Source organism: Panthera uncia, chromosome D1 (genome assembly GCF_023721935.1).
Source record: "Panthera uncia isolate 11264 chromosome D1, Puncia_PCG_1.0, whole genome shotgun sequence".
NCBI lineage: Eukaryota > Metazoa > Chordata > Mammalia > Carnivora > Felidae > Panthera > Panthera uncia.
The window spans coordinates 10,778,992-10,790,368 of record NC_064808.1 but is presented as its reverse complement, the minus strand read 5'-3'; the positions used below and the strand labels follow the sequence as shown (position 1 = coordinate 10,790,368).

The 11,377-nt window shown below is 40.2% G+C and overlaps 1 protein-coding gene across 1 annotated transcript; it reads right to left on the bottom strand.

Annotated features, from left to right (window-relative positions):
* Positions 1-560: 560 nt before the first annotated feature.
* Positions 561-8,707, bottom strand: GLYATL2 (glycine-N-acyltransferase like 2). The gene is made up of 5 exons (XM_049646217.1): positions 8,426-8,707; positions 7,191-7,298; positions 4,610-4,736; positions 4,340-4,511; positions 561-1,301 (listed from the first exon to the last, which is right to left on the bottom strand). The coding sequence occupies exons 1-5, from the start codon at positions 8,555-8,557 to the stop codon at positions 893-895; spliced, it is 948 nt and encodes a 315-aa protein (XP_049502174.1). The 5' UTR covers positions 8,558-8,707; the 3' UTR covers positions 561-892.
* Between the last annotated feature and the right edge of the window lie 2,670 nt (positions 8,708-11,377).

The following is an 11,377-nucleotide window of genomic DNA, read 5'->3' as shown; positions in this document are numbered from 1 at the left end:
CCAATACAAGATGGAAAAGTCGTATTGAAAATATGAAGTTAAGGGGCGCCTGGGTGGCTCAGTCGGTTAAGCGTCTGACTTCAGCTCGGGTCACAGTCTCGTGGTCCGCGAGTTCGAGCCCCGCGTCCGGCTCTGGGCTGATGGCTCAGAGCCTGGAGCCTGCTTCCGATTCTGTGTCTCCCTCTCTCTCTGCCCCTCCCCCGTTCATGCTGTGTCTCTCTCTGTCTCAAAAATAAATAAACATTTAAAAAAATTAAAAAAAAAAAAAAAGAAAATATGAAGTTAAGACACACAAGTCAACCTACCCAGCCCCTGTGATTAAAAGCCAATCAGAAAACCAAATGTTCACTGATGGCTACATAATTTAATTCAGTAAAATATCTCAAAACTCTTGAGAGGGCACCCAGGATCAAAAGCTGAATATCTCAAAACTCTTGAGAGGGCACCCAGGATCAAAAGCTGAGGGCTTTTCAAGGGTCCTTTGGAAAACTTTGTCAGAGGAAGGGGAGAATACCAGAGGAGACATTTCTCAAAACAGTCTTTTTATTCTTAAACATAGAAGCATGAAAAAGTAGTAGACTTTCATGAAAGAAGACTTCAAAGAGGAAAATGTTGCTCTGAAAGGGTTATCTTGGCACTAATGATTGACATTGGATGATTTTAATTCTGAAATGTCTGTCACCATAAAGGAAAAACCTAACACCGAAAGTTCAAGCTTCTAGTTCTCTGTAATGTGGAGGAAGACAAAAATGTTGTACAAGGGTGGGTTAAGTAATGCACGGAACCAAAATAATTGGATGTTTTCGTGCTAATACAAATTATCATGATTGTATGTGAACTGATACTTTTTTTTTCACTGATGAGGAAGGCTTGCAATAGAAAATGGCACTAATCAACAATATTTCTCAGGACTGCATTTCCACTGATGCCAACCACAAGAAGCAGCCTTAAACTTCAGATCCCTCAGTGCCTGATTGTATTCCTCTTTATGTTCTGACACATGAAAATAACATGGCACTTTTTTCTGAATAACATAATTCATAAGGTGAACACTGGTTTTCTTCATATAGCCGTGCTTTCGGTATTCGGGGACAGTGTAGCCCATTCTCATCTCACAGGACTGTTCCATCACAATCCAAGAGATAAGGCGCCCCTCTGGACCCAGCACACCGAATCCTGGAAAATTCTGGAGACAGCGTTCAATATATTTCAAGCTCCTATCATTTTTCCCAAATGTCCACTGTTCATTCACAAGCCCTGCATGGGAGGGATCCAAGGAAATGTTCTGAAAGCTTCCTTTCCTGTCAAGAAAAAAAAAATGTGCATTTATTCAGCCAACATTTACAAAACACCAGGATTGTAGAAAATGAATATGACACCAATCCTTTCCTTGAGGATCCCACAGCCTAGAAGAGGAAACAGGTGGACAAAAAACTAATTCTTTGTCCCCTTCAAAATGTTCCCAAGTAATTAAGAGGGCTATCACCCTATGTACTTAATGATACATTTCATAAGAGAGAGTTAGCATCATATAGTACAGTACATCTCAGAAAAGTCTAACCATTTATCCCAAGGAAGAAGATAAGCATATGTCTTAAAAGAGGAAGGCTATATATACACCAGAGCAGCCCTCAATTTTGCTCGAAGATGCATGTGTGAAATACGTAGTTTGAATTCTGTCCCACAAAATATCTAAAGACACAAGGTAATACTTCTTTCAACAGATATTTCCAAAAAACGTGTATCACCGGAAGATGAGAGCCATGTTGATCTTAAGCTTCATGTGTCCCAAAGCCCATCACCACATACCTCTAGGAAAGTACCAAAAATGAAACTTAACAAGCACCAATACAGGAAAAAGAATATCATATTTTTTGGTGATAACAATAGGATTTCATCCTGATTCTCTCACTGGACAAGTTATCTGAGACTGAGTCTTCTCATCTGCAAAATCAGAATCACATCCTCTCTGGGTAGGGGAAGTTGGGACAGATGGAAGAGCCCAAAGAGTTTCAACTATCTGCCCCCAGGAGAAAGAGTTTTCAGGAATTCATCAATTTTAAGGTCACTTTAAGTGGGGTTAAGTGGGGTTGCTACGCACTAAATTGTCCATACATGGGTGGGGCCTTCTTTTCTCTCTGCCTGCCTGACCTTTCCTGGCCCTGCTTCCTCAGAGATCTCAAGCATCTCACCTGACCTTGTCTTGTGGCAGAGCCAAACTGAGGCTGGCAAGATATCAAGATATGCATTTGGGTTTAGAGGAAAGAAAGAATCACCTTAGGGCAGGTACTCCATTCCAGATTTTCAGAGTTATAATATTATTGAATCCCCATTTACCATTTTTCCCTATGCATATGTTTCTTCTAAGATTCTCAGGGGAACACAGCTGGGCCACAGCAAGATTTGAATATTGTTGGCTCTCCTGGCTAAATTAGTTGCATGTGTGAGCATATGTTTCAATTTTATTTTATTTTTTGAATTAGCAATATAATTATAGAGCATAAATGGATATTAATGAAAAATAATTCTTTCTTTTTTCTTTGATCTCCTATTATCCAGTTACCTTCTCTAAAGTCTACCAGGAATGCAATATATTTATGTAACCTTCCAGAGGTGTTTGATGCAATTTAAGATGTTTACATACTATGATAGCATACTGTATATATTATTCTATTTTATTTATTGTGTTTTTTACTTAGCATTATATTTTGGAATTCTTTCCATATTAGTTCCTATAGAGCTGATTCCTTCTTGTTAATGGCTGCATATTATTCCTTTGTCTGGATTATACCATAATGAATTGACCTGCATTCCTATTGATGGACACTTTGGTTGTTTCTACGTTATGCTATCACATATTGATTTTATCAAAGTCTTGGGGCGCCTGCATGGCTCAGTCAGTTAAGCATCTGATTTCAGCTCAGGTCATCATCTCTCAGGTTCATGAGCTCAAGCCCTGCATTGGGCTCTGTGCTGACAGCTCAGAGCCTGGAGCCTGCTTCGGATTCTGTGTCTCCCTCTCTCTCTCTGCCCCTCCCCTGCTCACACTCTCCCTGGCTCTCAAAATGAATAAACATTAAAAAAATTTTTAAATAAATTTATCAAAGTCTTAAAATCCAATTTGAGAATATCTTCCATTTAATATACATATTATGTTACCCAACAATTCCAACTCCAGGATTTATCTTTCAGAAATATTTATACAACTTGTGCAATGATCTGTTTACGAAGACATTTCTTGTAGAATTTTTGTTATTAGGAAGAATTGGAGATAAATCAAAAGTGTGTTAATATGGGAATACATAATTGTGCATCTCCCTCTTATGGAAATCTATGCAGCTGCCAAAATACATGAAGATACCCATATGAGCTTACATGAAAGGTTTATATAACATATTGAATGAGAAAGGTTGCAGTACAATAATTGCCTATGTTGTAAAAACAAAAGAAAAAGGAAAACAACAAAACCAATTCATACACACAAAGTACTAAAAGCATACACACTAATATTAAGAATCTTTACACCTGGGGGCGCCTGGATGGCTCAGTCAGTTAAGCATCTGACTTCGGCCCAGGTAATGATCTCATAGTTCATGAATTCAAGTCCCATGTTGGGCTCTGCACTGACACTGCAGAGCCTGCTTGGAATTCTCTCTCTTTACCTCTCTCTCTGCCCATCCCCTGTTCTTGCTCACTCTCTCAAAATAAATAAATAAACTTAAAGAAAAAATTTACACCTGAAAGAAAGATTGCGGAGAATCTAAGTGGGCAAACTTTCGCTTTTTACTTTGAATGCTTGTATACTTGGTATAGCATACAGTATTTTTTTAATGTTTATTTATTATTTTTGAGAGAGGGAGAGAGACAGAGACAGAGAGACAGAGCACAAGCGGGGGAGGGGCAGAGAAAGGGAGACACAGAATCTGAAGCAGGCTCCAGGCTCCAAGCTGTCAGCACACAGCCCAACACTGGGCTTGAACCCATGAACCTGAACCAAAGTCTGATGCCTAACTGACTGAACCACCCAGGCACCCCTAGCATGTAGTATTTTTGCAAGAAATTGAAAATAATCTCAGTAAAGATTCTCTATGTCACCATGATGTCCTGTACCCTCCCAGGAAGGCTACAAGTGAGTTAAATATATATATATGGAAAGAACCTCATCTAATGAAGACCCTGCCCATGCTCAGCAAACCTCAGCTAATATAGTTCCCTCCCTTTACCCCTACAACTGTGTACCCCATAATTTAGTCTCAAATCTTACCTTTCCAAGTCTGGCCCTTATGACAACTCAATGATTTCTTATCAGGAATTTGGGAAGCAAAAGGTAAAATCTCACTCAGTATCGTCATCCACTTTGGGCGTTTTAAGTGACTCCATCACATCCACGTGGTCATCATTGGGTTCTACCGGCATTTCTGTCATAATGAGTATGGTCTTCACATAATCCACCCGCACTGATTTTGAAGCCGAAATTTTTCTTATTGCCTCTTTCAAGCTGTCTTGGCAACCTGGAGAGAAGAGAAGAGAAAGACAGGCACTGTCTGCCCCCTTCCACATCTGCTGTGAATGAACCAGAGGTCTTTGCTTCTTAACTCAGATCAGTTACCTTGGATCTGGAAGACTTGGTCCCAATTGATAACCTGGGGCCGTGCCAGGACTTCCTCTAACTTGTCAGGAGCTTTGGTGAAGATTTGGTAAGTGTTGGTATAATGATCCAAGTCATCCTTCATCTCCTGATACAACAAACGGTCAACCTTATTTACACAGCAGTACAATTTACAAAATGCTCTTGCATATGCCTGGAGTGCTGCAGACTCCATTGTTTGATACCCTCTGTTTTTTCCAGAGGTGTGGGCAGAAAATGGCCTTGGAATCCCTTGAGAAATAAACCACTATTCACAGATTTATGCTGGTCGCTTTTCGATGGTGCCCTGAAGGCACCTGTTCTTGGGACGGTGCTTAAGGACCTCTCTTGCCTGGGATGGGAGGTGCACCAGCAGGGTGTGTTAAGGGTCTAAAAGAGAGAGTGTGTACCTTATAGGGAGAAATAATGGGAACAGGGTTGGAGTCAAGACTGTGGGTCTGTGAGAAAGCCATGCCTAGGCTAATTCTGACTCAGCACTCTGGTGCTAGCATGGTGACTGGCCCTTGCTGTGCAAGTGAACAGAGAGGACTTTTAGAAAGAGCCATCACAGCAGGTTCACAGCAACACCTGGAGGGGAGAGCCCAGTCTCTCACTGCCCTGCATTCTTGCTCACCTTCTGCAGCAGATACTCCCCTGGGGGTTTTTACAGGTAAGGTTGGGTTCTAATTCTCCTGATAACTATGTAAATGGAGAAGTGTGGGAGGAGGGGTTAAAATATCTGGGATATTTTTAAAAATTGTTTTAATTAAAAAAAAAATTTTTTTTGAGAGAGACAGAGACAGAGCTTGAGCGGGGGAGAGGCAGAGACAGAGGGAGACACAGAATCTGAAACAGGCTCCAGGCTCTGAGCTGTAAGCACAGAGCCTGACACAGGGCTCGAACCCACGGACTGTGAGATCATGACCTGAGCTGAAGTTGGATGCCCAACCGACTGAGCCCCCCAGGCGCCGCTAAAATTTTTTTTAATGTTTATTTTTGAGACACAGAGAGACAGAGCATGAACAGGGGAGGGTCAGAGAGAGGGAGACACAGAATCTGAAGCAGGCTCCAGGCTCCAAGCTATCAGCACAGAGCCCCACACAGGGCTCGAATTCACAGACTGCGAGATCATGACCTGAGCCGAAGTTGGATGCTTAACCGACTGAGCCACCCAGGCGCCCCTATCTGGGATATTTTAACTCTGGGATGGAAGGGATTCAATACTTATACTCCCCAAATCTGAAAGATGGGAAAGACATTTTTATTAAATAGACAGGTAGCTCTACAACACAGGTTTGAACTGCGTGAGTCCACTTTCAAGCAATTTTTTTTAATTCGGTAAATGTATTTTCCTTATGATTTTAAGGACATTTTCTTTTGTCTAGCTTGCTTTGTTGTAACAATACAGTATATAATACATGTAACATACAAAATATGTGTTAATAGACTATGCTATCATAAAGTCTTCTAGTCAACAGTAGTCTATTAGTAGTTAAGTTTTAGAGGAAGTCAGGAAATATATGCAGATTTTTGACTGCGCAAGGGCTGGCGCCCCTAACATCTGCATTGTTCAAGGGTCAGCTGTACATGATGTATCTGTAGTTTAACAATCCTCTGACATAGTAATTTCTGTCAACTTCACTTTTTTTTATAGTGAAGAAAGCAGCAGTCTTCCCACGGTCACACAACTTGACAGATTTAGATCTCAAACCCAGTACTGATTCAAATGTTATTGGATTATGTTCAGTCAGGTCCAAGGAAAGCAAAACATTTCCTGACCATTTCCAGCCACAAACATCTTGAGGTATATGCCTGTGATTAGAATCTCAATGGAAAAGAATTGACCAGGGGCACCTACATGGCTCAGTTGGTTGAGCGACCAACTCTTGATTTCAGCTCAAGTCATGATCTCACACTTTGCAAGATTGAGCCCCGAGTCTGGCACCTCTATGAGTGTGGAGCCTGCTTAAGAACTCTCTCTTCCCTCTCTCTGTCTCTCTCTCTCCCTCTGCCCCTCTCCCATGTGCTCACTCACTCTAAATAATAAAATAAGGGGCGCCTGGGTGGCGCAGTCGGTTAAGCGTCCGACTTCAGCCAGGTCACGATCTCGCGGTCCGTGAGTTCGAGCCCCGCGTCAGGCTCTGGGCTGATGGCTCGGAGCCTGGAGCCTGTTTCCGATTCTGTGTCTCCCTCTCTCTCTGCCCCTCCCCCGTTCATGCTTTGTCTCTCTCTGTCCCAAAAATAAATAAAAAACGTTGAAAAAAAATTTAAAAAAAAAATAATAAAATAAAATAAAATAAAATAAAATAAAATAAAATAAAAAATATAAAATAAAATAAAATAATTGACCAGATGGGATCCCAATGTTATTAGTAAGCCCTGCATCACTGGCCATTTGGTTTACACCCATGCCTTATTTCACTGCCCCCTCTCCCATCCAAGAAGCCATTCCAAAATCTGTATGTATCAGGGATGCCAAGGTTCTCAGCTTCAGTCCCCTCATTTATACACAGAGAACATCCTGAACATGACTGGCTTGGCATTCAGTAACTAGTGCTGTCACCTCTCTCTGAGGCCGAGTAATGACTATCTGATAATCTGGCCAGGCATCCACCAGCACCTCCATGTTGAATGGATTTTTATTTTTAATGTTGAAAACGGCACCATATACCTACAAGAGCAACAGATCAAAACAGGAGGAGATGAAGTTTTTCTTTGAGGTAGGGTCTTGGAGGTGGTATGGGCACTAAAGCCAGGAGACAGGAGACCTTGACAAGATCAATCTAGTGCTTTCAGGATGACTCACTGAACTATCCATCAGGAAGTATGCTGCAAAAAAGCCCAGGAAGGGTCCACAAAAATCTAAGTTAATCAGTGAATCATTAGGAAATGGCTCGTCTGACATTCTTTCATTCATTTTTTAAAAATTCATACCATCTTTTTCATTTCATACTATACCATTTTTGGCACCTATTATTTGTCAGATTTGTGTCAAGTGTGGAAAATTCAAAGGTGAGTATGATATGGCCACTGCCTTCAAGTTTACAAGGATGGGGAAGTATATAGTTTGATCATAATAAGACACATATTCTGATAGATGCATGCATATGGTTGTGTGGGATCTCAGAGAGGAAAGTCACTACCTCTCTAGGAGTGGTAGGAAACTTACAGATAAAGTAATATTTGAATTCGGTCTTCAGAGATGAGTAGAATATTTTCCTGCAAAGCAGAGAAGAAAGGCAAGTAATTCCAGGTGAGAGAAAAAGCATGCATGAGTGCTTGAAGTTGTGGCAGATTATATCTTCCCTGATGAGCTTTGAGGGCTCAGTGATTGTAGCATGTGGTATATGGAAGAGACATGTTGGGAGATTAAGCAGAAGAGGCTGGGACATTTTGTAATAAACCTCAGAATTAAGGAGTGTGGACTTTTGTGCCTTGGACATGGACCCCTACTGAAAGTTTAAAACAAGGGAGTGGTATGATCATATTTGTGTCAGATAGATGACTCTGGTTACCAAGTGTAGGTAAGCTAGTAATATTGTAGAAAGGCAGATATTGTAATAGTCTGGAGCAGATAAGGAATTCCACTAGAGATAGCAGTAGAATGGATTCAAACAATGTATAAAAGAGGAGAAGGAGAAGGAGTAAAGTAGGTGTCTGGATATGGGTATTAAGATCATCCTTGCCAAAGGAGTCTGACTTTAGACTTGTATTTCCATCTGCCTGGAAGGTTCTGAGCCCTGAACCTATATTCCCACACTTTACCCCTCTCTCCCAGATTTCTCCCTACTCTCTCACCTTCAAGGACTCAGGGATGCTCTTTTCCAGGGATTCATACAGAATCTGCAGCTTCTGGGACTCATGAAGCACAAACATTGTATAGCACCTGAGCCTCCTTCTCCCAGGAAGATGACCTAAGGAAACAAACATACAAACAAAAACACCTGGAAAGATGAGACAGGTGTCCAGCAAGAGGAGAAAGGAAAAATCACCTAGGACATGATACACTGCCAAAAATAAAGGGCTTTAGAAATTTTCAAGTCCAAACCTTTCATTTTGCAAATGAGAAACTAAAGCCTGGAACTGCAGCTAGACACAGGGTTCCTTGGGGATCTTTCTACAGTTCCATGGAAAGTACCATAACATATTTGGTGAAACAAATCTCTCCAAATATGATTTGAGAGAGATTTGATTTGATTTGATTCAAATCAGGCCAAGAATCTGAGGAGCAAATGTCTTCAGCTGTCCAGATGCAAACGAAGAACAACGAATCTTTTCAGAAAAACTATCCCAAGGGACCCTGAGATCCCTGGGCATTGAAACACTTGTGCTAATGTTGTCATAGGATCAGTAGTATTTTCAGACATCATGAAAGAATGCAATCTTCTGGAAAAGGTCCTAGAGACTATATAGAGTATAGTCACTTTTTCCTAAGGAACAAAATCATAGGAAGGAAAAAATTGTTGATCAGGAATGAAATTACCCAAGTATAAATTGGCAAAATCTAGAAACTTGAATTATACCCTAGCAACCTTAAAAATAGATCAAACCCTTTTATTCAACAATTCTGCTTTTAGAAACTCATCCCAAGGAAGCGATAATAGGTATCTATAGATATGTAAATATAAGGAAATTCACTGCAGTATTATGATACTATAAATTTAGAAATTATCCCAAAATGGGGTGTTTTCTGTCTCAGTCAGAAAAACATGTGACTGTTGATCTCGGAATCATGAGTTTATACCCCATGTTGGGTGTAGAGATTACTTAAATAAGTAAAACTTTAAAAAGTAGAAATGATCCAAATCCATTATAGAGGAATGCTTAAGTTAATGATGGTATATCTAAATTATGGATCACTGGGCAGACATGAAAGTAACGTCTACAAAGTGTGCTTAATGACAGAGGAAAAAGTCTGTGCTAGAAAGTCAGGAAAATATCTAATATAATACCATGTGGGTAATATACAGATGGATAGGTAAAATGGTTAGCCATGTATGTGTATGTGTGTGTATATTCACCTCAAAGTCTTTCTGAAATAAAGTAGTATATAAATAAGATACACATAGGATTTTTTTCCATTCTTATACCCATGAATATGTATATATATTTATATTACATATACCCGATCGAAGTATATATGATACTTAAAGACATTTATAAGAGTAGCTATATTTTCTAAAAACTAACAAAAACAAGAAACTCAGAGCAATTGTGATGGCTTATAGAGGAGCCATCATTTTTTTTAAAATCATAACTATCCTGGAAAAATCTAGCACCTATCATATGGTATTGGTGTATGTAGCCAAAATCAAACCAAAAGGAAGTACAGCGATTAAGAACATGGTCTTTGGAGTCAAACAGACCAGGACCCAAACCTTGGCTCCTCTACTTGCTAGCTGGGTCACTTTAGGTAGATTACTTTACTTGAAACGCTCTGAGATTTACTTTCTTCATCTATAAAATGGGGATAATCATACCTACTTTGTGGGTTGTCCTAAGGATGACATCATGAAATGTATATGTATATGAAGGGCTTAGTGTTCTGTTGGATGGTGTACAGATGTGCTTCTGAGGGAAATTGTGAAGACCTGAAAACCCAATCAAGGGGACCATTCTATTGGACAGGAGCATAACCAAACAAAGCTTCAAATATGGCACTAAATATAAGTTGTCTAAGTAAATCTGTTAGCACAAAAACAAAACAAAAGACATTTTGAGGGAAATCACAGCTCTTAGAACAAGCCAGTATATTTCTGGCCCTGTCTAGGACAATGGATATACTAACCAAATGGCAGATTATTCTGCTCATTCTTCAGGCCTTTTGTAGCAAATTTCCCCAGAAGAGTGTAATCTCCTTGGAAAGTAGGACCATCTCTTATTCTTCCTTACAGTTCAAGCATCAAGCACAGCACTTGGCATAGTATAGCCACCAATGAACTTTTTGTTCAGTGAATGAATGGAGTCAGTGAGGCATAGAGAGGGGACCCTTGGGATATTTTTTGGGGAAGACTGAGCAACAATTTTCTTCACTCTCCAAGCTTTCAACTCCAGCTCTGAAGACAATGTGGCTGCTAATGGAAGCTTTCAAATAAAGAAGAAAATGTTCAATGATGAGTTGGTTTTAGTACCTTATGTCAGATATATAAGATGTAGGGGGATGCATTAAGAAGGGATGGGAGAATGGTTGTGCATAACTTCTGTTCCCTGCTGCCACATCCCATCATTCACAGCACATCCTCTCCCATTTCTGTGCCATGTTACAGCCAAGTGCCCTTCAGGGCAAGACCCTTGCTTGGCTCCCACCAGTTGGAGACATCTATTTCCAATTCACTCTGGGGCCTCCAGGTGATAGAATCCTTCTGACTTAACCTAATCCAATAGATACTCTGTTATGATCATCCATAAAAGTATGTAGAAGAACATAGATGTTTAATGAAATTAGGAAGGTTCCAACAGAGGAGATTGGGGGAAAGTGGCCAAAGAAGAGTGTGAAAAATAAGATGAGAGGCATCTCAGAAGTCAAAATAGGAGAAAATTTATTTAAAGGTGGGAGTGGTTAGAAGAGTCAAATGCTACTGGGAAACTAAGAGATGAGTACTAAAAATGTCACTGCAATATGGAGTTGGGAATTGATTACTGATCTGGAGCGAGATAGACCAGGAAATGATGGAGAAGAAATCAGGTGAAGAGAATTAGAGACTAAATGAACCATGAGGAAGTGAAGATAAGTCTTTAAAGAGCTTGGCC